Here is a 26,563-nt window from a genome sequence, read left to right on the forward strand (position 1 = left end):
AAGAGACACTCTTTTTAAAAAAAGAGAGAGGTGGGGTAGGAAATTGACTACATCCATCTCCTTTTTTTTCCATTCTTGTCCAGCGCGGCCAGTGTGTGTGTGTGTGTAAGAAAAGGGGAGGGGGTATTTTTATTTGTGTTGTACTTTCTGGCCAGTCATTTCCTATTAACCCGGAGAAAGGAGGAGATGAAAAGGAGCCAACAACAACGACGCCGCCGCCGGAGGTTTAAGATATATATATTTTGTGTATTTTTATTTTTATTTTATTTTATTTTTATATTTTTTTTTTCGGTCATGTTTTATTACAACTGCAGCGACGACGAGAGAGGAGAAAGAGACGGGCAGCTTAACGATGAGCATCAGCAGCCTCTTGCCTTATTCACGAGTCTCGGGATTTCTCTGAAAGCCTTGCCTCCACTCTCTTCTCTCTGTGTGTGTATACACACAGCCAGGAGCTGCTGCTGGCCTGCCTCTTCAGACTTGACCGGATGAGGGGCGGGTTCCCAGTGTCTGTTGGTGTATATATATATATATATATACTTCTGGTTGAGACGGACATGTAGAGGGGGGAGAACTGCGACGGACGAGTTGACTGATCGATTTTCTTTAGCTGTACTTATGTGTGTGTGCAGTGGCTCCTAGTTTTATATCAAAATGTGGTGGTGGTGGTGGTGATGCTGGCCAGCCAAGGACACGCCCCGACGTATAATATCTCTTTTTTATTATTATTTGACATTCTTTGCCCGGCTAAAAGTCGTCTTTTTTTGGGTGGGGGAAATTTGATTCTTTAGTCAATTATTTGTTGATGGCCAACTTTTTATTTAGAATAAAAGAGATGACAACTCTCGAGTATGCAAATAGACGACGGCCGCCCGTCCGCCCGCCAGCCCCGGACTTGTAAATATACACATACAAGGAATATATATATATCACACAAGTTAGGAGCTCTGATCTGCTTCCATTGTGTGTGTGTACATGCAGATATCGATTTTCCACGAAATTGAACAACCACACCAAACAGAATCAGACAAAACAACAAGAGTGGCGGAGGGGAATCAACATTGAGAAATTGATTTTGTCAACACCATTTCTCCTTTTCTTTTCTCCTTTTTTTTATTATTTCAAGCTCCTGTTTCGGATGAGTGGGGGGGGGAGGATAAAATCCTACCTATCCACCTCCTTCCGGTATCGTGAAATCCAAACGACCCCATCGGGAAATTTCCTTCCATCATCTCGACTACGTGCTCCTTGTATATTTAAACTTTTTTCCCCTTTTTTTATTTATTTAAAAGATTTAAATTTCTTCATTTTAAATTTTAAAAGGCTGGGGAGGAACGGCGATGAATTGATTCATTAGGAGCCCGGGTGGGGTGGTGGTGAATTTTTTGGAAGCCTCTAATCATCAAATTCAGGAGCCCCACAAAGACCACCCGAGTCTCAACCCCCCCGTTGTCATGTCAACAGCAGCAGGTGCCTGGGCGTCGTGTTCACCTGTTTTTATCAGAATGGCCAGCAGCTCCTAACTTGACTTTTTTATTTTTGCATTTTTTCAAGGAGCCAGTCGAGAGCCCTTCCCATTTGAGTTGGTGACCCTTGTCCACGATCTTTTCTGATTAGGAGCTCAAGAAAAGAAAATGGTGTGTGTGGCCGCGCGTCGAAAAGGAGGTCAGAATTGCGCAGGATCGTTCGTACACGACGACGGAGAGCGAGGAGCATCAGGAGCCATGAGTGAGGTCTGAGAGTCGTCAGTCGGTCGTCAGTTGTGGCTCCTAACCATTTTGGCTGCCTCCGTTCTCTCCCCCCTTTTTTCCACAAAAGTTTCTTTCCCTTTTTCCCTTTTTTATTTTTGATTTCTTCGTTTTATTTAAACTTGTTTTTTTTTTAATATTTTTCTATTTTTATCTCCCTCTCATGCTCCTTATTCCTCTTCCCTCCTGGACACATAAAAGTTTGGCCATTTTGTTGGTGAAAAAAAAAGGAAAAAAGTTGTCGCAGTTTGTTGCAGTTTTGATGGATGGCCAGCACCACAGCAGCACCAGCAGTCCGGGATGGTTACGGATTCATCCAGTGTCTCGACTCGTTTGGCCGGCCGTCGCTCCTGATTTCATTTGTGTGTCGCAAGTCCAGCTGCAGTAGCAGCTCTTCCAGTGGCAGACTCCAGTGAGTGTGTGTCCAGTGTGTGTGTGTGTGTGTGTTTGCCCGTTGGCCGTCGAAGGAGAATTTCCGGTTGGTTTGATTTTGCCCATCAAGGAGCCGAAGGATTAACACGAGTTTTGATGGCGTCTTGATGGCTTTTCCCTGTGATTTCATCGACGGCCACGACTCGCCCGTCGACGGAGAAGACGGCGGCCATGGCCGCCTATCAACGGCTCCTCGTCATGGTGGCACTCGTGTCGGCCGTCACGACGTCAGGAGGCCGGACGCCGGACACGACGGGAGGGACAACGAGAGCCTCGTCCTCTGTGGTTCGAATCCTGGCCGTCTTCGACCAGGCCGAGCTGGAAACGATGGAGCGGGTCATGCACAAGACCCTGATTGCACTCAACAAGGAGAAGACGGCCTGGACGGGCGGCGGGATTGGCCGTTTATCAAACAGCGGGATCGGTGCCGACGCCAACGTCACAGCGTCGACGTCCACCAACGGCAAAAGGAGGAAATGGCTGGCCGGCGGCGGTGGTGGAGGCCGTCTGACGGTGGACAGTGTCACGTTCTCGTCGCAGTGGTGGCTCAATCAGACGGCCGACGATCTGGCCCGGCTCATTTTGACTCACCGCCCAGTGGCCGTCCTGGTCCTCTCGGCCGACGATCGCTCCGTTTTCAGGGTGGCCCTGGCCGCCGCCCCCTTCCACCTGCCCGTCATCGGTGCCCGAGCCCAGCGCGGACTGGACGACTCTTCCTTCCGGGTCAGTTTGTTTTGGATTTTATTTATTCCCATTTTCTTAATGAGTTTGTGTCTCCACTCCGCCGAGGGCAATGATATCGTGTGACAAAGGGCGTGGCCTAAAACATTTTCCAAAGAGAAAATGGTCTAATTGAATTAATGACTGGGAAAGCGGCGGGCTGGCCCGGCTTCTGCATACACCCGCGTCTTCTTTGTGTGATGATTTCATCCGCAATAAAATGGGCGGGATCGGGAATCCTCGGGAGCGAAATGATCCTCTTCTTCTTCTTTCCTCTTCCAACCCGCGATGGAAAACAAACTGACTGAAATATTTCCAACTGAAAAGACAAGTCTCTTTTTTTATTTGTCTTTTGAGCCAGGCGGCGGGCACCCATTTTGATACATATAGACGTGACACGGCTGTTGAGCGTTCAAAACCCCGTGAAGGCGTCGGTCCGTGAATGCACATTCCCATCCCATCCCTTCTTTTTGAGTCTGCCCGTCTCTTTCAAGTGGAAAGACAAAAAAGGAAAAATATTTTTGGGGTCTTTTCTGTTTGATAATTACCGCGGCTGGGCATCAGACGGGAAGTGATGTCATATTACCCCCGTCCTCCCCGTTGTTGCTGGACACACTGTGGGATTTTCTTTTCCGGGATTGGAGAAGGTCACCGGGTGGTGGATCGATTGTGGGGGGGTAGCCATTCAAGTCACACGGAGGTCAAAAACTCCTCCGTCAGTCAGACGGGATTTTTCTGTCTGTTGGCGGAGTGCGGTGAGGTACAATTGCGAGTCTGCCGAGAGAGAAGCGAGTTGCCGCGGGATTTGATAGATCCCTTGATTTCATTGTTATCAAAAGAACATCTTCTTCTTCCTTCTTCTTCTTCTTCTTTGACTTGTTCTCTCCTTTTATTATACACATGCCATGAATGAAGATGAAAGGCAGCAGCTCTTCTCCTAGCAGCTCCTACACACTTGGTGACTCTGAGTGGAAACCGACGGGCCGTGTACATATATATACGACGGCCGGGCCGCTCAAAAGAGAGAAAAAAGCTTTTTTTTCTTTCTCTTCTCTTTTTCTATTCTTCTTCGATGCTCATTATAAATGATGGATGATTTTCTTGATTTTCTTGTTTTTTTGTGGCTGGGCTGGGCTGGTGGCTCTTCCTTTTTTTGATTTTTTCTCCTTTTGTATTTGACGGTTCGTTTCTTCTTCCCCCCCAACCTCCACTCTAAATCCATCCGCTCCATCAGGACACACAAGAACAACAGAAAAATTGGGAAAGAAATTTTTTTTATTTTTGTAGAAAAAAGAAAAAAAAGTTGATTCGATTGTTGTCTCTTGTGTGTGTGTTTGTTCCGGCGTAGAGACTTTATCCGTCAAACCGACGAAAAAATCCAGCTGGCGGATGTGCCAATATTTCGGCTGGACCAGTTTAAAAAAAAGGAGCCGTCATCGACAATCAGTCGGGGGGAAAATACATCAACTGGAAGCTCGGCTCCTTGATGATCGAAAGAAAAAGAAAATGTTAAACTCCAAATAACCGGACTGTAGTACTTAAATGCGCTTGGGAGTCGGCCGTCTTTCATATATATTTTTCCTTTCATTGTCGCGATCCCGGCCCCAGTCTCGATGTTGTTCGACATGGTGGGGGGTGGAATTTTCGCCCGCGGATTTTCTCCCGGACAAAACTTTCTCCGCACGATGGATGGAGGCTGTCGAGGATAGGAGAGACAATTGACGTCATCTAACCGCATCGAGTCCTGCCTCTGCTGGGCGCTAAAAGCCCAAGCTCATAGAAGAAAAGAAAAAGAAAAAAAAAAAACGATCCTTGCATGTGTGTGGCGCTGAATAACTCTATTTAAGACACACACACACACCAAATCCTGATAATTATGTTTGCCCGGCGTGGTGATGCGCGTCAGTAAAAAAAAAAAAGAAATAAGGATTTTATTTTTTTCAGGATCGATCAGGATCACTTTTCTTTGGCTAATTTTTTTTTTCTTTCTCTCTTCTTCTGCCTATTCCACCAAAGTCACGATGGAGCGCTGCTTATATAACGGGGGAGCGCCGGATCTCCGTGGGCGCCATCACGAGGAAAGTTTGACGATCGATAGATTTACACAGTCGGTAATAGCGCAGTAAATAGGGAGGGGAAGCTGCAGAGAGAGAGACACAAGAGTGAAAGGATCGCTGCTGCACATTTCTCTCTCTCTCTCTCACCCAGGGAATCCACCACCACCATCTTTTATTTTTCGATCCTGCAGGATCGCTGAACATTTCGACTCGACGCACTAGCTAATGATTGATGGGCAAACAAAATGGGCAAATGCATTTGGATTATAGAATTATCTCGTCGGTGTTTTTATTTTCGGGATCGACAAGACCAGGATCGTTGGTGTTGAGATGTCGTGTCAAAGTTAGGAACCAGGGTCACACAGAGCGTGAAGAAAAGAATAAGGAGATCATTTCCGGTTGCTGAAACCGACCGTGAAGGAGCCAAGATTTTTTTCTCTTTTTTGACACATTCGACGCAGGATCGAATTTATTCTTTCCCTTTTTCTTTTCTTTTCTTGGGAGATGTCATCGACACGGAACGTGCAAGACTTCCTGCCCGTCTCTCCCACCATATCACCACCACTCCCTTTTTCGTCTGATGGGATTCATTTGAAAATAACCGGAGCCGGATCCTTTCCAGCTCAAATAAAAAGAAGAAAAATCCTCGTCACTTCCGCACGGCACGCCGAGGACTCGTGTACAAAAGTCTAACAAGACTTGCCCGTCTTGTTATAAACTGTACTAGTACTACTACAGGCCACTCGGGATGAATAGTTGCCGTTAGGAGAAACTCAGTCGATCCTTTCTTTTGGTGTGTGTGTTGCCTTGCCTTGCTGCCCGGCCCTCTTACATTTGGATTTCATTCCAATAATGATCCAAGTTGCTTTTCTGTAGGGGGTGGGGAGGAGGAGAGAGTTTCATTCCGGCCGGCCGGACGGGCGTGTGTCAAAATAAAAAGAAAAGAAATAAAAAAAAGAGAAAAAAGCTGAGAAAGTTGCGACTAGTTGCTAACTAGGGAAACTAGCGGGAGATTCGAAAATTAGGAGCCCATGACGTTCATCCGCCAAGTTAAAGCGATCGATAACGACTGGTGGCAACCCAAAGCAGCAGGATGAGGAGGAGGGAGGGAGGGCGGAGTGAAACAGCTCCATTTCTATAACTTGTTATCGAATAGAAAAGTAGAAAGAAGAAGAAGAAGGAAAAAGAAGAAAAGAAATGAAGGAGCCGCCGACTGTATATGGTAAAGTGCAATAGCTCCTAGGATGCTGGCAGCAGCTTGGGCTAGGAGAAGCTTATGGCAGTGGGGGGCTTCCTTACAAGCCCCAAAACTCCTCCCACCCCAATAAATCCATAGACAAGACAAAACGAAATGAATCCCCCCAAAGAAAATTTAATCACAAAAAAAAAGTCAAATTTTCACATGGATCAAAGAATTGCAGATTGAAAATGGATCAGATGCATTTAGACATGTGTCTGGGAATACATGATAATCAAATTGATAATAATCAGAATCTGGTAGCAGTAGTAGTATTGATCTGGCTCTCCTACGCGCCAGTGTCTGATGATTTTTCTATTTCCAGCTGACGGGCGGAGAATAAAAGTCGGGCCGATTGATTTTTGATTTTTTGAATATTTTTGGATTTATTTTTCCGGCAGGGCATTTCGCCGTTGTACGTGGGACTGAACCCTGGACCCCATCACCTGGCCTCTGCTCTTCACCACCTGCTGCTGGCCAACAATTGGCTGCCCGTGACTTTGATTGTCGACGACTCGCTGGCGGCCCAGAAGATTCGCCAGGTGGTCCAGCGGCACTCGTCGCCCAGCGCCAAGGTCGACAAGGTCATGGTGGTGACGATGAACCGCGGCTCGGCTCCGCACCGGATCCTGGCCCAGCTGAGCGGCATCCAGCAGACGACGTCGCTGGTCATCGCCTTTTGCTGCGAGCCCCGGCTGGCCTCGCTCATCTTCCGCGAAGCCAAACGGCTCAACATGCTCAACGGCGACTGGGTCTGGCTGGCCCTGGAGCAGGCCGTCTCGGGATTTCACCAGCACTGGACGGCCGGCTACTCGCCGGCCGCCGCTGGCCGGTTGCCGCTCATCGGCCGTCAGTGGCAGACTCAGGAGGAAGAGCAAGACGACCAAGACGATTGGCCTCTGGGCCTGCTGGGCCTCGTCTCCCAGCAACCGCTCCGGCTGACCAAACACACGATGAAGGGCTCGCTGGCCGTCATCCACTCGGCCGTCAGGGCCAGTCTGCCCGCCCATCAGCTCCAAACGTGGCTGGACTCGTGGACAAACGATTCCGGCGTCAGTAGTAGAGAGGCCAGCAGCAGCAGCAGCTCATCCCAGTCGATTCATCAGCTCCTGCGACTACAAGTGGCCAAAAAGCTGGACAGGTAATGATCATAACCAATTCCCACAAATATTAACACCAATATTTTTCAGCCGGGCTGATGAAACTCTTTTTTTATTATTAACACGAATTGGATTGGGGCGACTGGGCAAGGCCAGCGAGTGAGGGGATGGGAAAAAAGAAAGAAAATTCCGTCGGCTATTGGTCCGTCAGTCCAATATATTTTCGTTTACGGCCGGTCTGCGGCTCTCTCTATATGTATCGCATCATGAGCGCCACTGGGCTCTCACCCCACTCCTTTTTTTTGCCCATCAATATATATAGTGCTGGCCGCCACACACACATACCGGACAATGCTGAAAACTGGCCTTGGGATATATAGATGAATTGCTCTCTATTTCTTTTTTTGGGTGGGACGCGACAAACTATAGTCCGTCCTTGGGCGCATCAGTGAGTAGAAAAAGAGACGTGCTGGCCAATTTACATGGAATTAGACATGATAAATGTCGCCCAGCTCAATTGTGAAATTTTTTGCGTACAACCGCGGGTAAAACCAAAGGCAAAAAAGTTGAGAGAAAAATTGCCCGTGATCAAGGCCCAAGATAGCCGGCCCTGTTGTGTATATATATATTTATTATATTATATCACATTTATATATATATGTAATAAGAAAAAGGAGGAGGGGAAAAAACTCCCGCCCGAGTGTGTGTGTGCTGGATCAATAGCTTCTTCCCTTCTTCTTCTTTCCATCTTTCTCTTCTTCTTCTTCTCATTCGCCCGGCTTTCTCTTTCCTCTCTCTCTTCTGCTACAGCGGACATGTACAAGTCCTTGTACATGTTACGAGGAAGGGGAGACGGGCCTTAAAGGGAAGAAAAAGAAGAAAAGTCAAGACGGAAGGAACATGTAGACCCTTAGGAGGTTGTTGTTGTTGTTGTTGTTGTTGTAGTAGTTTCTGGCCGTCCTATTGTTACAATGTATTATGTTGAGATGTTGTATGTACTGAAAAGGGGGGGGGGGAAAAGGTTCTTTGACGTCACCAAACGACGTTTGGAAATGGGCGGCCGGCCGGCCCTTTCTTCTTCTTCTTCTCTGTAACCAATTTTCACCCAAAGATAATCGAGACGGACAATTGCATTAGAGGAGCCCGACCCGACTCCAGTGCCCGCACTAAAAGATCGATGGAAATTTCGGGCCAAACAACATTTTATATAGACATTTCCCCCCATCATCATGTGTGCCCAGTCAATTTTTATTTTAAACGTTTCAGATCAAAAGATGAAACGGACGGACCAAAGGGAAATTTCCTTTTTCGGGTGTGTGTGTGGACAATGTTATATGTACATTATTTCCGTCTCTCTTTTTTTTTGTCGATTATTGATGGGCGGACGGGCGGCTGGTGTCGTTTTTCTTCTTCTTTTTGTTTCTAGTCCATTTGGCAATCATAAAAGAGGAGATAGAGTCCAGCGTCTTTTGTTTCAGTCACGGCTGTCGGGTGATATGGGCCGGCCGGAAATAGACAAAGAGAAAAAAGGTGGCCCTTGAAGAAAGTAAAAAAAAAGAGATTTTTCCGGTATATATATAGAGAGAGAGACGGGCATTAAATGGGAATGTGTATCATCTCTGTTTTACCCTGGAGGCCATTTGATTTGAATTTGTTTGTTGCTGTTATTTTTTTGATTTGATTTTTGGCAGTGAGATCCGATGGCGAGTGAAAGAGGCCCTGGCCGGCCGTTTGACGTACGACGGAGGCGGTAAAATCGACTCGGCCCTCAGAGCCAACTTTGACGTCATCAATCTCGTTCCGCCCGGACCTTTTTACCCAAAGAGCTTGGCTGGCAACGCCGTCAAATCCACAAAGTCGTCAACTTCTTCTTCCACTTCCACTAGGAGCAAAAGAGAAACGACCACACGGCCAGACGTCAATCGTTTGACCAATGTTACTGCCGGCCCGCCCCCCATCTCCACGTCAACAACGGTCAGTTTCTTTTCTTTCAAAAATCATAAAATTTAAATTTCCCGCCATTGGCTCCTGGATCGATGATTTAAAAAAAAAGGAGAAAGTGAAAACTACTCCGGGCTCCTTTTTTTTATTTTTGCATCCGTCCGGGAAGGTAAACATCAACTTGCGCTGGACTATATAATCTACAACTTTCTCTCTGTGGCGTATTTTCCGGATGGATTGATCCAGCATTGAGGAGCTCCCGGGTCCTTTTGTGTGTGAGTGGAGCTGGCCAAGTTATTGAATCATCACACCGAACCTTCCCCACTCCTCCTCTCGGGCCCAGCAGCCAGGAGGGGCAACTTGCAACTCCTATCAAAGTCTTTAGGAGCCTTCCTTCCTTCCATCCATCCATCCCCCCCCTCCCTCTCTTTTGTGTGGTTGTATTAGGAGCCTGAAATGATGCGATGATAATAGTAATCCTTCATAGCATTCTACATCCATTTGTGGTGGACCCTGGTCCAAGTTTTACCTCCCAGTGGGCTCCTAAGAGCTGTGAAAAATAAAATAGGAGCCCGTCCAGTGGGAATTGTCTTTACATATCTGCTCCTGAAGCCTCCTAAGGGGGAGGGTAGAGCCTTTATCATCAGAGAGATGTGGAGATTGGGACGGACATGTAAGGCTCCTAGGCGAAAAAGGAGCCCCCCCCCCCTCACACACTCCTTATGCAACAAAACAGACAAGACATAAGGAGACAAGCAAGAGCCTCCTAGCTGAATAATCCATGCGAATGAGAAAGATTCGACTGCTGCAGGCCCGTCCGTCTGTCCGTTCCGGAATAAAAAAAAAATAAATAAAAAAAAGGAATCGACGGTATCAGCAGTCCCTGGAATCCATCACCCCGGAAATAAGGAGCGCTCCCCCAAACAAAGAAAAAAGAGTCAAGTTCTGCCCGTCTAGAAGCAGGAGCAGGAGCAACGACTGGGTGTAGTTGATCAATCCAGACCTCCCTCCCCACCACCATCACCACGGTCCGTCAAGATCTTCTTGTCTTATCGCCGACGGACCGTGCGATATTTCCCCTAGACTCCCTGGAAAAGAAAAAAAAGATCCTGATGGATGGACTACTCGACCTCCTCCATCGCAACGAAAAAGTCCTAATACCCTGGGATATCCGTCGTCTTGATATCTGCTGTGCCCATCTTCTTTTTCTTTCTTGGCCGGCCTGTGTGTGTGTGTTTGCCCGTCGTCAACAATTTTTGTTTGTTTGCTGTGCTGGACGTTTTGGAAATAATTTGAACTTTGTTTGTTTGAAGGAATTGCTGATGGCCGACGAGGAGGACGACGGAGGCGAAGTCCAGGAAGATGTCCAGGATCAGGAATACGCCGGCGGCGGCGGTTTGGAAGAGACGAGCGACTCGTCGGCCGCCGATGAGGAATTGGACGGCGATCAGGACGATCCGGACAACGGCGGACGGCCGGCCGTCATCTCGGCCGGCCCGTCCAGCAGCGGCAACTCGCTCCTCAACGGATCCAACAATCTCGCCGGCCTCAAGGAGCCGACGACTTTCCGTCCGCCCATTTGGCAATCTGTTGGCAACGTCTCTGGCCAGGCCGTCACTTTCAAAGGTATACACATTCTTTTGGGCCAGCCACAGCCAACCCACTCTGCCCGTTTTGATGTTTTTTTGCCCAGCTTTCTATGTACGTCCCTTTTTTTTTTTGCCCGATGGCTCCTGATGTCATTTAGCTGTGAAATGCCACTCGACCGTCTACTCTCTCTCTACTTCACTTGCCCGTCTCTCGACTTGCGTGTCACGGAGCGGAGCGCAAAAAGTCAAGGAGCCGCGAGAAAATCTCTGCGATAAAAGCCCCCCCTCGACGGATTGAGGATGAGGATGGTACATCATTGGCAGTAGAGTCGTTGGCCGTCGCCGCTCTCCGCCGAATGAAGAGATGGCGGAAGGGAGGAGCCAGGTTAGGAGACACAGTGGAGGGGGAGGAGCCACAAGGAGCCGATGTTGTATGGAAGGAAGAAGAAGAGCCAAGTTAACTTGGCCCAGAGCTCAATGGCTCATTATATTAGTTTCTGTCCTTTGCCCGGCTCCTTTGCCCGCGCGTCATCATCATGTTAGATATACACACACACACACACTCAGGACATACGGGTGTGTGTGTACACGTATGCGTGTGTGCACATACCTGCAAACTCGACTGGCCCCTCAAGTTTCCAATTCAATTTACCGGAGCTCCTGTATAGCTCCTGGGCTCCTAAAATGTCTAAACAGGGGGTAGGGGGGAAACTTTGTCCCTGGCCGTCCTCCCTCCTCCCAGGCTAAAATAAAATGTTCATCTCAAATTGAAATTGAAAATGTTAATTTGTTTCATTTGTTTTTCCATTTTCAGGAGTTCAATGGCCGGGCGGCGGATTGGCCGGCCCGCGGTCGCACAGCCGTCGGGTCTACCGGGTGGCGACCATTTTCTCGCCTCCGTTCGTGATGGAGACGGAAGTGTTCAAGGAGGACGACGAGGAGGAGGAGGAGCAGCGTTGCCTGACTGGCGTGCCTTGCCTGCGGGTCTCTACCGGACAGAAGGACGAGCTGGCCCGCATCTTTGGCGACTACGAGGGGGCCCAGCTCCACAAGGGCCGCTCCTACAATTTGACGTGCTGCTACGGCTACTCGATCGACCTGATGGAGAACGTGGCCAGCGACCTGGACGTCAAGTTCCAGGTCTATGTGGTGGCCGACGGCCAGTGCGGAAGCGCCAAGCGGGGCGGCCAGCAGGCAGCCGGCCCAGCTGGGACGGCGGCGGCCTCGTGGGACGGTATCGTGGCCGACCTGCGCTCGGGAGCGGCCCATTTGAGTTTCGCCCCTTTGAGCGTGACGTCGGCCAGGAGCGAGGCCATCGACTTTTCCATCCCCTACTTTTACTCTGGCCTGTCGATCCTGCAGGCCAGCAAGATCAACAACGACGACGTGCCGCTGCTGGCCTTCCTGAAACCCTTCCGTCCCGATCTGTGGATCGGCATCTTCATCAGCCTCAACCTGACGGCCCTGGCCGTGGCCATCTACGAGTGGCTCAGTCCGTTCGGGCTCAATCCTTGGGGCCGCCAGCGGACCAAAAATTTCAGCCTTGCCTCGGCCCTCTGGGTCATGTGGGGCCTCCTCTTCAGCCACCTGGTGGCCTTCAAGGCCCCCAAATCGTGGCCCAACAAGTTCCTCATCAACGTCTGGGGCGGATTCAGCGTCATCTTCCTGGCCAGCTACACGGCCAACATTGCCGCCTTGTTCGCCGGCGTCTTCTCAGAGACGGCCGTCACCAATTTCCACGATCCCCGCGTAAGTTTCCGTCCGGGGGCAATTTTTTATTTTTTTTTTTTTTTCTCTTTGCCCAGTCAATTGCATCACGGATCATCCCAGCAACTGGGAAAATTCGATTCCCGGTTTGCCCGGTTTTTGATAGATTCGATCAATCAGCTGGCACACACACACCAGAATTGTCGAAACTTATTTCCGGCCCATCCGTCCGTCCCTACATGTCCAGTCCAGCAGTCAACAACAACAACAACAATCAAGTCAGGAGATGAATATTGACGTTTGTAGTTGCTGCACACACACGAGCTGATGTCGGCGGGAATCGGATGGTGCTGTGGTGATGGGCGGGTAGTAGTAAGAAGATGGGAGCTAGCAGAAGCTTTTGATGGATGAGCCGGATCGATATCTACCCATCCCAACGAAAAAAGGAAAGACGGGCAAAGAAAAGAAGAAAAAAAAGAAATAGATTGTTAGCAAGGGGATATATATATATATATATCTACTATCTCATCATCGCATCAACTGTAAAGACTTGGTGTTTATCTATGTGATACTATTGCTGGACGGGCGGGCGGGCGGGTGCTGGTGATGATATTCTATATCGATTGATGAGGAAGCCATTTTTGATTGGTTTGCCGCTCTCTCTCTTGATCCCTGGACGGGAAAACACATTCCCCCCCTTTCTTCTTCTTTTTCTTTTAGATTTATTTGCCCAGCTAATATTTTTTAGCTGGAAACACACAGACAAGACAGACAGACAGAGAAGAAAGTGTATATATAAATAGAATGTCTTATATAAGAGCTGTACCACCTGGCGGGCCCAATCAAGACGCCAGAGGCCTCCTCTAGCGTTGCCCGTCACGTCATCTTAGTTATATGAAGCTGGGAATAATAATAATAATAATAATAAAGACTGGGCTTTTCTCTCTTGTCTCTGTGATTAATGAATCAGATGCAAAGGCCCGTTCTTTGGGGTTGGCACACAGAGAAATCTCGTTATTATAGGGTGTGGTGGTAGTAGCTGGGATCGACTTGCACAGCAGAGTAAACATATTATAAGATGGGCTGGGCAAATAATTTTAAAAAGCCCGCGCTATCTTTTTGGATTCACGCCGCCATTTTGTGTTTGCTTGTGATTCCATCGGTGATTGATGTAGACACCAGACGGTAGTAAAACAGCGAAAAACCGGGCACGGCCGGCCTTTGCCCAGTCTGCTCCAATGTCTCGGAACAGCTATTAGCTGGCTACTACACTGTAAATAGACTATGTCCATAAAGTTAATGTGACTGTTATGATTGTCGATAAAAAGAAAAAGAAAACTGGCCAGCCTTGCCCGTTCCTTGAGCTAATATTTTTTCTGGCCATTGCTGAAAGTGTCGGGGCTCTGCTGCTGCTGTTGCTGGACCGAATGAAATAGTTTGGGCGGGCGAAAGTCGTCAATTTTTCATATAGGCCATAACCTATCGTTTTAGGGCCCGTTTAAAATGGCCGGCCCGCACTAGCCCAATCATCGCCAGTTAACCCCGTCCAACCATGTTGTTATATAACTCGATGCCCGGCCATTTGATAGTTTTTGGAATTTAATTGATTTTGATTTAATAAAAACAGCTGCTGAGCCAAAAAGTGGGCACCACTCGAAGCTCGGCCGCCCAGCACTACGCCCAGAAGACGAATCGAGGACTGGCCGAGCATCTGGAACGGTTCACGGTGCCGGACCTCGAAGAAGGCATCGCCCGTCTCAGGTTCAAATTAAAAAATAAATTTGATTAAAAATTTGAATAATCTTTTCATTCATTTTATTTTTGTTGTTGAATCAACAGAGACGGACGGCTGGATTTGCTCATTGGCGACACGCCCATATTGGATTATTACCGTGCCAACGATCCCGGCTGCACGTTGCGTACGGTGGACGTCATCGAGGAGGACAATTACGCCGTCGGCATGACCAAAGGGCTGCGATTGCAGGTAACACGACGACGGCTAGGATCTAGGAGTGACTCACACACACACACTATCTAAGGATAGGAACCGGCTAACTAGAAAATAGGAACCACCCGGAGACTACTGTACAGAACCTGGCCGTCTTCTTATATCAGATTGTACACACACAATGGGACAAATCACACAAGATGCGATCAAATGATTGTGCCCGACGCCCCGGAGGTTACACCAAAGAGAGGAAGAGCCACAGCCTACCTTAACAGAATGGATCGATCCTGCCCGGCCTTTATATATATCTATCTATCTATAATAATATATATAATATAACACGGTCGACCAATAGCTTCCTGATTTATATCGAGGCCTAATCGGACCGAGACCAACACACACACGCGGACAATAAAGAAGAAGAGAAAAAAGGGGGGAAGGGGTATCCGGGCCGGTGCTGGGCCGATCGATTCCTTTCCTTTTTTCTTGCCCGTTATTTTATGGATGACTAGAGCTGAAAAGTTTCCATTTCATTTTATTTTTCAATTTATTTTATTGCAGACGAGTATTTCGTCTTTGATTTCCAGCTATTCCACTTCCGGATACATGGATGAATTGCGGAGTAAATGGTACAGTTCCCTGCCTTGCTCCCGTTCGGCCAACGACGCCTACCGGCCTCAACCGCTGGGCGTTTCGGCCGTGGCCGGAGTCTTCATCCTTTTGGGCTTTGGCATCCTGGGCGGATGCATCATCCTCGTCCTGGAGCATTTGGTCTACAAATTCGCTCTGCCCGTCCTACGCCGCCAGCACAAGGGCACCATCTGGCGGTCGCCCAACATGATGTTCTTCAGTCAAGTAAATAAATAATCAATCCAATTTCAATTTTTCAAATCAAATGATTTATTACCAAATTCAAATTTTGATATTTTTACCGCCCAAAATTTATTTAGAAACTTTACCGGTTCATCAATTGCGTGGAACTTTTGTCGCCTCATCACGCGGCCAAAGAATTGATGCACAGCCTGCGGCAGGGTCAGATCACGTCCCTGTTCCAGAAGAGCGTCAAACGGGTATAAACAAATGTTTTGTTTTAAATTTCCCGCCAATTGTTTTTGAAAAAAATTTTTGTTTTTTTTTTTTGAAATTGTTTGGCACCACGTGGAATCAGAAGGAAAACGAGCAGAAGCGGAGGCGGAAGAGCAAGGCCCAGTTCTTCGAGATGATCCGCGAGGTGCGGCGCTGCCAGCAGGAGGAGAAGGAAACGGAAACGGCCGACGACGGCCAGGAGGACGAGGAGGAAGGATACGACCACCACCGCCGACGCCGTGGGGTGGCCGACGAGGAGGAGACTGAGGGTGAAGGTGTGGGCGACGATGACGACGACGAAGAGAAGAGGAGGGAATTCCGGCCTCCGCCGCCGCCGGCCGATTACGGAGACGATTACCTGGCGGAGGCGGAAGAGGACGAGTCCATCAGCGTCGTGGTGGTGCGCAATCAGACGCCATCTAGTGACGAAATTGCGCCCTACAATGCTTCCGCTGCCCAGCAACAACAGCCGCCCAGGGTCAGGCACAGCGTGTCGAACGTGACCGATCCGGGCGCCTTCTCGCTCGATCCGCACTCGTCCATCCGCTCCACCGACAGCGAACGCAAATGGAAATTTCAAATGGCCAAAAGGAGGAGGTCGTTTAGCGCCGACGCCCTCTGCGAACCCGCCCACGTCCATCATCATCACCAAAGACGTCGTCAAGGTCAAACAGAATTCAAAAATTTATATTTTTCCCGCTCAAATTTTTTCAAATTATTTTTTCGCGCCAAATTTTTCAAATTGATTTTTCTTTTAATTTTCAAAAGGTGTGAGATTCGCCGAGAGCAGTTCGAGCAGTTCGAGCAGCAGCAGCAGCGATCAGAGTCTGAGTCAGGTGGAAGATGGCGCTGGGGTGGTCGGCCGGTCGTCGTTGCGCTGGACGGAGGACGGCGAGGACAGCAGCAGCACTCTGCTCTGCTCCATGGTGGACAGAGCGACGCTGAACAAGCTCACCAAGGAGGACCTGCTCCTATTGTGGCAGGCGGCCGAGTCTGAATGGCTGGCCAAAGTCAGGGCCTTGCGCAAGCAGCGCGACATTCTCCAACTTCGCTATCAGCACGCCAGAGTCACAGCACAAGTCCAGCCGGCAGCCCAGACTCCTTATCAACCCCCGGCAACACCTCCGCCGGCTCCCACCATGAAGTTCTGATGAAAAGGTTGAAATTTAACATTTCCAATTTTCGGTGGGGGGATTTTCCAAACTCCCATTTCCTCTTTCCCCCACCCTCTCTATTCCTCCAGCCCCACCCTTTTTTATAAAGAAAAAACCAATTTATGCAAACAACGAACACTCTCCCCCCCCCCTCCACTTTGTTTTCACTTCTTAAGCAAGCAGTTGAGTCGCGGATTATTTGTAAATTACGATATTTATAAGAAGAAACTTTATCATCCCTATAATTATTTTAAAAATTAAATCGATTTTGTTTTGGGTTTCAATTAGAAAATAGTTTGTTTGTTTTGTTTTTTTGGCGGCGGGAAAATTTGAAATTTTGAAATTTTAACCAAAAATACTATAATAATATATAATATAATCCCCCGGAACTATTATTACTAACACCACACATCCCTCCTTAAAAAATAAAACCAAAATAATGTAATAATAATTTAATTCGCCAGTACTATACTATGTAGAAATTTCGGATACACACACACACAAACGTGCGCAGAAAAAGCAAAAAAAAAAATGTTTGGAATATTTTTCAAAATAAATAAAAAATAAGAATTTTTAGCGCGGACCCGGTCAGAAAAAAAAATTTAAATTTCGAATTTTTTAAAAATCTTTTTGCGAAATTTCGTCCGGAGTCCGCTCACTTTTTGAAAGACAAATTTTTTAAATTATTGTTGAATTATTATAACAATTTTTTTTTTTTGGCGAATAAAAAAAAAATGAAGTAATAATTTAAAAAAAAATAATAAATAGATTCGTTGTGTTTGTGGGGGCGATCGTTTGTTTATTCCGTGTGTGTGTGTGGTTGTGTGTGTCTTGGCAGCAGCAGCAGAGAGAGAGAGAGTGCCTCTTTTGTTTCTTTTTTCTCCTTCACGTCTTCTATCTTCCTCATCTTTTATGCTTGGAACGCGCTCCTCATTTCCTCCGGCCCTCCCCCCTCTCTTTCCATCCCCTCAACCCTTAATACATACAACATCAGCTTGATTATCACGCAGAAAATCGATAATCTTTTGTGGATGTTGTGTGTGCGGTTACCGGACGGGGGTTTGTGAGCGCGAAATTCAAACTTTGAAAACAAAACAAAAAAAATTTTAATTAAAAAAGCTAAAAAAAAAGAATTAAATTAAATTTGCAATATTTTGATTGGGCTTCAAAAAAAAAAGACACGCCCTCTTTTTGATTCTCCTAATTGATTATTAGGGAAATTATTACTAATTGCATTGATACAAAATAAAATAACGATGAAATTGAAATTGTGTTGAATTTGTACATTTCAGCCCAGAAACAAACCAAAAAACCAAAAATAAAATAAAATAAAAAATTATAATAATAATTTGAATATACTGTAACTATTACCCAAAAATTTTAAAAACAAAAAAACAAACATGTTATAAAAAAAAAGAAATATCTGGCCAACGTCACTCGACACGTGTGTTTAGGAAAAAGTAAACCGTTTCCGGGAAGAAAAATACCAAAAAGTTGGTTTTCATTTCGAATCGTTTGAATGGCGTCATCAAAAGTCGTGATGGATAATAAAAAAGAACCGCAGGTCACTAGGTTCAAGTGAGTTGTTGCCTGCCTCTACCAAAAATCACATTGGGCGCTTTGAACCAAATCAACACAAACGCTAAAATTCCTTTTACACGACGACGTCTAACATCTGGCGCTCACATGTCGGCGGATCGATTTTTTTAAATTTTTCTCCAACATTTTTTTCCGTCTATTATATACATATCCCCCAGTGGCGGAATGTCGTTTTGAATGGCGCGGTTGAAATCAAGTTTCGTCGGTTTTGGTGGGGGGTAACTGACAATCAAAGCCCAGCCCAGCCCCGCCCGTCTCTCTCTCTCTACGCATTTGGAAAACGAGAGACTCTGCACTTTGTGAGCTCAGATAGACTCGAGCCTAGATAAACTCGCGTCCATTATTTGTGCGACAAATACCGCGCCAAGTCGCAGTGCTACACAATTTGCCGGAATTGGATGATGTAGTATGTACACGCAGAAGCTCAGGGCCGGCACAGTGTGTTCACTGTCCTTGTTATATAGACGGAGATATGGATCGGTTCGATATTTCTCACGCTGGATCGATATGATTATCAGGGCCCAGCAGTATCTCATCAAATTTCTAGAGTCAATATTAAATAAAAGTTCACAATTCTTTTTTATTTAAATTTTTGGGGGGCTGGGCTGGGGCTTTGGGGAATTTTTGAAAATTTCCGGCTGTTACCGGTTTTTTGGGAATCAACCGGACGGCGTGAATTTCATTCATCTACGTGTTCCTTATATAATAAAGAAAGATAGAAAAAGAATCCGGCGTGATAACGTGTGTAGGGTTGGGGGCTAGTGGGACGTGATTTATACGAAATCCCTTTTTTTTCTTTTTTTTGGTTGGCTGTTATTACGTCGAATAATTCACGCGGGCCAAAACGACGACGGATAAAACGGACGGGCTGCTGCTCTGTGTGTGTGGGTCCCTTTGAGAAAAGAATCAAGAAGAAGAAGAAAAAAGGGTCTAATATAATTTATTTGGTGTCGTCTTTAACGACGGCCGCCAATGGCGCTGCTGCGTCGTCGTCAATGACTTTGGCCCCGGCTGCGTGTCGCCGGCCTCCGCCAGTCTCAGTCGAACCGCCGTGGTGGCCGCATGGTGTCGATTCCCTTCCGTCTCCTCCCGTCATGCTGGCCCGTTCAAGTTGATCCACACTCTGCCCAGCAGCCAACCAAAGCTAAAAGAAACCAACTTTTTGTCAATTCTCCGTCATAAATGTTGAAATTTCACGGGAAGAAAAACATTTTCTGCTGCCCGCTGCTCTTCGCCTTTTCACGTCTGACGCTCGTTCGCTGGTTGGCCACCAGTTTCATCGGCGGCGCGGTCATCGTCCTCTACCTCCTGCCCGCTTACCAGCACCGACAACAACAACATCGCCAGGTAACCTAACCAAAAAAAAAGAGAAAATTCCATTTTTTTTCCAAGGCTCGGTCACGACAAAGTTGATTCGATTTCCGCTCACGCAATGTCCCGCTATCGTATTTAAAAAAAACGTCGTCATGACAACCGAAACCGCAGGTTCCGGCTCAACCCCCTCCCCGAGCGGAAGTTTCTTACGACGATGTGATCCATCTGTGAATTTTTCTTACAACAAGTTGAAAAATGCTGTGTGACATTTTCCCCAAAATCAAATTGAACACAAAAAATTCTCTTCCGCCCGGAAGAGAGAGAGAAAAATCCCAGGGTGTCGCTATAACGGTTCCTGATTACTTTTTTCCAGTCAACGGACAGGTTCCCTTTCCGTGAGCCAAAAGTCTCATCGTCTCGGCTGTCACCAGCAGCAGCAGCAGCCCCACCTCCCATCGTTATATAGGGAGGGGGGGGAAGATCACGCGCTCTTCCCGCGTTCACTCTCCGTCGCCGACTTGTATTTTTGATATAATAATATGTTTGGCTGCCTCTCGCATAGACATGCTGGGCACGTTTAGACCGGAATTCCCTCCCCAAACTCTTTAGGGACTACATAGCAGCCCAGTTGATGGGCTCAAACTTTGAACCCGAAGAGGATCGATCCGCTGGATAGAACCCATCCTCTTTTTTTAGTCTGTAAACAATTCAAATCCTTTTTTTTTGTTTTGGCGCGCGCGCGTGTTTTTTTTGGTTGGCCGATTCAAGACAATCCATCACAGTTGAAAAACAAAATGGTCGGCGGCGGAGGAGCGCCATTACTGCTGCTATTAAATAGATATACACATGCAACATTTACAGACTGTTTTCAGACCGTGGAAGAGACTCTGATGTTTGATGCTAGCGAGCGCTTATTTCCGGCCGACAAGTCATGGATGGAAAAAGAAAAAAGCGGAAGAGCAAAAGTGGGGGGGGCTTAAAGGATTTGATACCCCTTTCCGCTTCTGTTACATTTTCTCCCCGTTGATGATGGGCGGGAAATGTCTCAAATCTATCGGGAGCAGAAAAGCCTCCCGGATGTCGGCGGATGTGTTTCATGACTTTTTTTTCTTGTTGCGTTTTTCACGATGGATCCATTAGTGGGTGGGGTGGGTGGATCCCTATAAATACCGACTGGATTATTTATCCTTTTTCTTTGATTTATTCAATTCTTCTTTTTAAATGTTGAACAATATGCGCCGCGGGCCGCTAAATATCGATTTTTCTTCTTCTTTTTACATGTAAAGGTCTCGTCGATTGCCGGCCTATCATCGCTGGATCAAGTTCTGCTGTTGTCCGACAACCGTCAGCCAAGTGGCAACAACAACCAACAACAGCAGGGGCAACAACAACAACAACAGCAGCACATCATTATCCTCTACTGGACGAAATATTTCGAATTTAACGACTTTGAAGTTGGGACTGGACGGACGCCGTTCACGACGGCCCAGTGTCCGCCGGAGCGTGGCACTTGCTGGACGACGACCGATAGGGGGTTGCTGAACCGGAGTCAGGCCGTCATTTTCCACGCCCGGGACCTCGATCCCGACGACTTACCTCCGCCCGGATGGCGTCGACCTCATCAGCAGTTCATCTTCTTCAATTACGAGTCGCCCGTCCACACGGACCTGGCCAAGTTGCGATTGTATTTCAATAATTACTTCAACCGGACAATGACTTATCGACGGGACTCGGACGTCGTCAGTCTCCACCCTTACGGCCGGCTCAAATGCCGGCCATCATCCGGCGACAGCGGCGGTTGTTTGAATTTCCCGCGCTTTTCTTCGTTTGAAAAAATGAACCAGACGACGTCAGGGTGGCCAGTTGCGGATGAGGAGGAAGAATTCCGGATGGATTTGACGCGGAAGAAACGGACGGCGGCCTGGTTCGTCTCCAACTGCGTGACGGACAGCCGGCGGGAGTCGCTGGTTCGCAACCTGTCGCTCTTCATTCCGGTGGATATTTACGGCGAGTGCCACGGCGGGCACCAGTGCCGCAACCGGCCGGAATGCGACCGGATGCTCAGCCGCCACTATCGATTTTATTTGAGTTTCGAGAATTCCCTGTGCCCGGATTACGTGACGGAGAAACTGTACCGGGCCCTGGCCCACGACACGGTGCCGGTGGTTTACGGCGGAGCCGATTATTCGCTCTACCTTCCGGCCGGATCGTACGTCGACGCCAGGGATTTCGAGAGTCCACAGAGCCTGGCCGATCACCTCAAGAAATTGATGAGCGACGATCGACTTTATCTCAAACATTTCACCTGGCGCCGGAATTACGTAGTCGATCCGGCGCCTTTAGACGGATGGTGTCAGCTCTGCCGGCTGCTCAGCCATCAGCCAAGCGCAACGCAAACCAAAACTTACCCGGACATTGCAGCCTGGTGGGCCGGACGAAGTACCAGCAACAACCAATCCTGTTTTCCACCGCCCACTTCACTGGTGGACGAACCGCCCGCCAACCCGCCGGAAGATCCTTCCGTTTCGGCAGACTACGTTCGACAACTAGTCAACAAACTCCGTCGGATTATCATCTGACTCTTTCTCTCTACACTCGACTCTCTCTATACACTCATCGATCGTTACCAAAAATTTAAAGAAAAAAAGAAAAAGAAAAAGATTTTGGAGAAATTGACATTTTCTTTTGTGAATATTTTTGAATCCAGTGTTTGTATGCTGCGGAATCATTTTTGTTTGGATACTGTTTACGTTCAAATTTTTACGGTTAAATACAAAACGTCAGGGTTGTGATGGCCCTTTTATTGATATGATTGATTCAACTGGCGTTATTTTTCATTCAATTTCAACGAAATTAGATTTTTTAAATTGGGGCTCTTATTTCGGCCGCTAGATGGCGAGCTAGTCGCACAACACAAAAGTTGAATTTGCATACAACGACGTGGCTCTCTCGTATTGACATGACGGGAGAACTTGTTTACGAATTAATATTCCGCCCCTAGAAAGAGGAGATCGGATCTTTCTTTGCCTCTTCGCTTCTCTCGTTATATAATTGGAAAGATGGAACGAATGAAATAAGAGTTCATTAGTAGTGGTTTCTGTGCATGCTGGGGGAGATCTTTTATTCTCTCTCACAACTTCCTGGTTTCCATAGGGACTCAACCACACAAATTAGATAACAATTTAGGCACAAATTGAACAAACAGTTTTGATTCAAGTAAGTGGTAGTCTATTCTCTGAATTTGTCAAAGGTTTGGGTTTGATGCTATTAAGGAACATTGCAGCATGTTGCCGAGCAACCACACAGTTATAGTGATGCACATTTCTTCAGTTGATACAACATTGAATCGATTTCTCCATTAGGTTTTTTTCCCCTGCCGTCAAGAGTCCTGTGAAATGGTGGTGATAAATGATGATGTCTTTCCCCACCACCTCGAAAATGATGCCAATGGTAGTGATGATGGAAGTGAATCCGATCTTGGTAGCATCTCTCAAGTCAAGCAGTGGATTCGTGGATCATGCACAACTGAGCTGTTGAAAAGGCGGCTGCCGTTCCTGCAGTGGGCACCAACTTACACTTTTCGCTCAATCTTCCACGACTGCATAGCTGGCTTCACAGTTGCCCTGACAGCCATCCCTCAAGGAATCGCTTATGGAGCAGTTGCCGGTCTTCCTGTTGAAGTATTGCAACTCCAAACCAAATTTTCCAGTTTACACAATATTCAAGTTCTATTTTTAAAATCCTTTTTCCCTTCGACAGTATGGATTATACACAGCGTTCGCTGGTCCCTTTGTCTACGCGCTGCTGGGTTCTGTACGACAGATCACCGTTGGTCCGACAGCTGTCATGGCCATTATGACGCATGAATACACATTAAAAGGTGGTGCACCTTACGCGATTGTCCTGTCTTTTCTGGCTGGCTGCATTGAGCTGATGGCCGGTCTTTTGAATTTGGGTAAGAGCCTTCAATTTGCAAATGCCATTTCTGAGATGACAAATGAATAATTGATTTTTTCTCCTCCCCACCCAATGGGGTTTAAATAAATATATTTACTCTCTCAGGATGGATTATGGACTTCATTTCTGGACCCGTCATTTCAGGTTTTTGCTCCGCCGCTGCTGTCACTGTCATCGTCGCACAATTCAAAACGCTTTTGGGTCTCAAATTCCCCGGCTCGTCTTTCGCCAAAGTCTTTCCAGGCATCTTCGCCAACTGGATGGATATCAGTTTATGGGATACCGTCCTCGGTTTTTCCTTCATACTCTTGCTGCTCCTTCTCAAGGTAGTACGTCGTTCGGACCGTTTTTTCTTTTCCAATATAGTACTGCAGTTCGCCCTGCATATAATATAATAAGATATACGATAACTATTCGGCTCGTATTCTTTTTGTGTGTGTGTTATATAGAACCTGACTCTATTGAGGAAAACTTGCACCAACTGGAGTTGCCTTCGCAATCGACATGTTAGCAAGGCCATCTGGTTCGTGTCGACTTGTCGTAACGCTCTGGCCGTCATCCTCGGATGCGTTATTGCCTACTCGTTCGAGCTCTATGGATACCACCCGTTCAATCTCACAGGTTTAGTAGATGAACTTTTCATGAGTTTGACAGCTGCTCTCAACTTTTCGGGGTCCACGACGTTATTTGATGGCTGTCCTTTTGCTAGGCGAAATCAAATCGGGGGTGCCGTCCTTTCATCTGCCACCGTTTAGTTTCGAGCGACCCGTATCCAATTCGTCCAACTCGTCCAATCCGGAATTCGAGTTGGTGACATTCGACACCATCTTGTCGGATCTGGGCATGGGGCTGGCCATGGTCCCCATCATTGCCATACTCGAACAAGTAGCAATCGCCAAAGCCTTTTGTGAGTCTGAATAATCTACAAATCTTCCTTTGAGTTTCTTTAGATTCATTGATCATTTTTGATTTGATTTTCGCCGGTTAGCCAACGGAGGGAAGACGGACTCGACCCAAGAGATGATTGCCGTCGGAATGGGATCGATATTTTGTTCCTTTTTCGGATGCCTGCCGTTGACGGCCTCTTTCTCTCGCAGCTCGGTCATGTCGGCCAGCGGAGCGAAAACTCAATTCGCCAATTTCTTCAACGGTATTCGATTTTTGCAAATATTCCGAATTTTTGAAAATTTGAAATTTGAATTCTCTCCCTCCTACTTTGATTTCTGTTCGCGCAGGCTTTGTGATACTGATAGCCCTGAGCTTTTTGATGCCGACTTTTTATTACATTCCTAAATCCGTGCTGGGTGCGGTCATCATAGTCGCCGTCTACTCAATGGTTGAATTTGATGAAATTCTTCCCATGTGGAGAGGAAGAAGTATGCACGCCCCTCGGTCTAAATGATTCCCCCACCCCCTTTCAAAAAGAGGATGTCTTAATTGGGTTTTGATTGCCGTTTTCATTCGCAGGGATCGAATTGATACCGTTCGCCACCACATTCTTCTGCTGCTTGCTAATCAACATCGAGTACGGCATCTTAGCCGGAGCCTTGATCCACTTGCTCTTGCTGGCGCACGAAGCCACCCGGACGAAATCCAGTTACATCCGCTACAAGGTTTGTAGATGGGGGAAAAGAGAGGGGGGGATCTAAACGAATTTGTGCGCAAGTAACACGGAACTCTCACTCCGACACATTTCGATTGTGTGTGTGTGTCGCCCAGCAGCAAGGTGTAGGCGAGCGTATCATTCTCAGGGCTGATCGCAATCTCTACTTCCCCACCGTGGAGAGATTCCGCCAAGCACTCGGCAGGATTGCCAGCGACAATCCCAACGAGTCGACTCCTAGGAGTATCGTTATCGACATGAGTCGCGTCAGCCAAGTGGATCACACTTCACTCAAGGTAATTTGCCCCCCTTACAAAGTCAAGCCAACTATCCGCAATTGAATGTGAAATTCTATTTTCCTTTCGTGTTATAATACTAGATGCTAAAAGCAATGCTGTCCGTCTGGGACAAGAAAGGAGAGCGATACTCTTTCGCCAATGTCAGTCAGGATCTCGAGAGAAATATGCTGGCCGTCCTGCCAGCCGGAATCAACATTTTAAGGGTCCGCACCGAGACCGACTCGGCCGACAGCGACGAGAATGCCGAAGAGGCCGGAGCCTTGCTGGCGGTTTCCACTTGCGCAAAAGACGGCGGACAACGCGCCTAGCCCAATAAAGTATTTCTATAACGGTTTTTATTCGGGGTGCGGCGGAATAACTTAAAAATCTCCATATCAAAGGGATCATTTTTTTTTAAATAACGAGTTGGAACAAATAACTTAAGCCAATAACTTTTTTTAGGGGGTAATTTTTATCGAAAATATAGCGCAGTACCAAAAAAAGTACAGTGACAAAATTTCAAAAAAAAAGCTGGCAAATTTGATAAAAAAATATTTATTTGCCCTTCGTATCGGATTTTTCTAATTTTAAAATCTTTTTCTTTTTAAAAACAAAAACGAGTCTCTGGCCAGCCTTTTTTTTTTTTAAATCACTGCACAATTCTCCTACTACATTAATCCAGTTTTGCACTTAGATCAAAATTTCGCACATCATTTTTAAACGAATTGTTCTTTGCCTCAAGTTATTCATTTTATTTGTTGCGTTAAGTTTCAGTTGTTAGCGGGCCGGATTGATTCAGAATTCGAGTAAATCTTTAAGAAGCTCTCAGACAGATTTCTTGAACCCGATGCCCCTCCTTTTGTTACACAAGACTAGATATCTTTTGATTCCCATGGCTGAAAGGCAGAGAAAAAAAAAGCCTTATTGTATTGAAAAATAGACTTTTCTCTCTCTCTCTCTCTCTCGCTTTGTTGCTTTGATTGGATGCAAATATTTCCCTATTCCCATTCTTTTCATTCTCACAATGACCTAATTTTCTATTTGTCGGAAGGGGGAATTCCCGTTCTCTTTTCTTACAAAAGAATATTTTAAC

General features: G+C 46.9%; 3 protein-coding genes across 9 annotated transcripts; all 3 read left to right on the top strand.

Annotated features, from left to right (window-relative positions):
* Positions 1-16: 16 nt before the first annotated feature.
* LOC124202721 lies at positions 17-17,987 on the top strand. Of its 5 annotated transcripts, none has more exons than XM_046599110.1 (14): positions 17-1,250; positions 1,324-1,470; positions 1,555-1,733; positions 1,950-2,903; positions 6,596-7,335; positions 8,986-9,268; positions 10,549-10,861; positions 11,639-12,573; positions 14,159-14,292; positions 14,371-14,515; positions 15,041-15,334; positions 15,430-15,549; positions 15,648-16,230; positions 16,334-17,987. In XM_046599110.1, exons 4-14 carry the CDS (start codon positions 2,352-2,354, stop codon positions 16,714-16,716), a joined length of 4,482 nt encoding a protein of 1,493 aa, XP_046455066.1. In that variant the 5' UTR covers positions 17-1,250; positions 1,324-1,470; positions 1,555-1,733; positions 1,950-2,351; the 3' UTR covers positions 16,717-17,987. The 5 variants fall into 5 exon arrangements, with proteins under 5 accessions (XP_046455066.1, XP_046455064.1, XP_046455063.1 ...); XM_046599108.1 differs by having other exon boundaries at positions 17-224; positions 315-1,250; positions 1,555-2,903; XM_046599107.1 differs by having other exon boundaries at positions 1,555-2,903.
* A 1,352-nt stretch (positions 17,988-19,339) lies between these two features.
* On the top strand, positions 19,340-22,444 carry LOC124202476 (alpha-(1,3)-fucosyltransferase C-like). Its single transcript, XM_046598819.1, has 2 exons — positions 19,340-19,665; positions 20,919-22,444. The coding sequence occupies exons 1-2, from the start codon at positions 19,501-19,503 to the stop codon at positions 22,209-22,211; spliced, it is 1,458 nt and encodes a 485-aa protein (XP_046454775.1). The 5' UTR covers positions 19,340-19,500; the 3' UTR covers positions 22,212-22,444.
* Positions 22,445-22,543: 99 nt separating this feature from the next.
* LOC124202686 (sodium-independent sulfate anion transporter-like) lies at positions 22,544-26,425 on the top strand. Of its 3 annotated transcripts, none has more exons than XM_046599044.1 (12): positions 22,550-22,848; positions 22,995-23,312; positions 23,392-23,587; positions 23,695-23,915; positions 24,039-24,210; positions 24,299-24,496; positions 24,578-24,739; positions 24,825-24,965; positions 25,057-25,202; positions 25,309-25,488; positions 25,572-25,808; positions 26,239-26,425. In XM_046599044.1, the coding sequence occupies exons 2-11, from the start codon at positions 23,028-23,030 to the stop codon at positions 25,797-25,799; spliced, it is 1,929 nt and encodes a 642-aa protein (XP_046455000.1). In that variant the 5' UTR covers positions 22,550-22,848; positions 22,995-23,027; the 3' UTR covers positions 25,800-25,808; positions 26,239-26,425. The 3 variants fall into 3 exon arrangements, with proteins under 3 accessions (XP_046455001.1, XP_046455000.1, XP_046455002.1); XM_046599046.1 differs by having other exon boundaries at positions 22,551-22,848; positions 25,312-25,488; XM_046599045.1 differs by having other exon boundaries at positions 22,544-22,848; positions 25,312-25,488; positions 25,572-26,425.
* The last annotated feature ends 138 nt before the right edge of the window (positions 26,426-26,563 follow it).

This window comes from Daphnia pulex, chromosome 9 (genome assembly GCF_021134715.1).
Source record: "Daphnia pulex isolate KAP4 chromosome 9, ASM2113471v1".
Taxonomy (NCBI): domain Eukaryota; kingdom Metazoa; phylum Arthropoda; class Branchiopoda; order Diplostraca; family Daphniidae; genus Daphnia; species Daphnia pulex.

Coding starts and splice junctions, on each gene's coding strand:
- LOC124202721 (XM_046599109.1), top strand. CDS start 2,352: ATGGCCGCCTATCAACGGCTCCTCGTCATGGTGGCACTCGTGTCGGCC. Junction 7,336..8,985: donor GTGGCCAAAAAGCTGGACAG/GTAATGATCATA, acceptor GATTTTTGGCAG/TGAGATCCGATGGCGAGTGA. Junction 14,293..14,370: donor GAAGGCATCGCCCGTCTCAG/GTTCAAATTAAA, acceptor TTGAATCAACAG/AGACGGACGGCTGGATTTGC.
- LOC124202476 (XM_046598819.1), top strand. CDS start 19,501: ATGTTGAAATTTCACGGGAAGAAAAACATTTTCTGCTGCCCGCTGCTC. Junction 19,666..20,918: donor GACAACAACAACATCGCCAG/GTAACCTAACCA, acceptor TTACATGTAAAG/GTCTCGTCGATTGCCGGCCT.
- LOC124202686 (XM_046599044.1), top strand. CDS start 23,028: ATGGTGGTGATAAATGATGATGTCTTTCCCCACCACCTCGAAAATGAT. Junction 23,916..24,038: donor TCTTGCTGCTCCTTCTCAAG/GTAGTACGTCGT, acceptor TGTGTTATATAG/AACCTGACTCTATTGAGGAA. Junction 24,740..24,824: donor ATTCGCCAATTTCTTCAACG/GTATTCGATTTT, acceptor CTGTTCGCGCAG/GCTTTGTGATACTGATAGCC.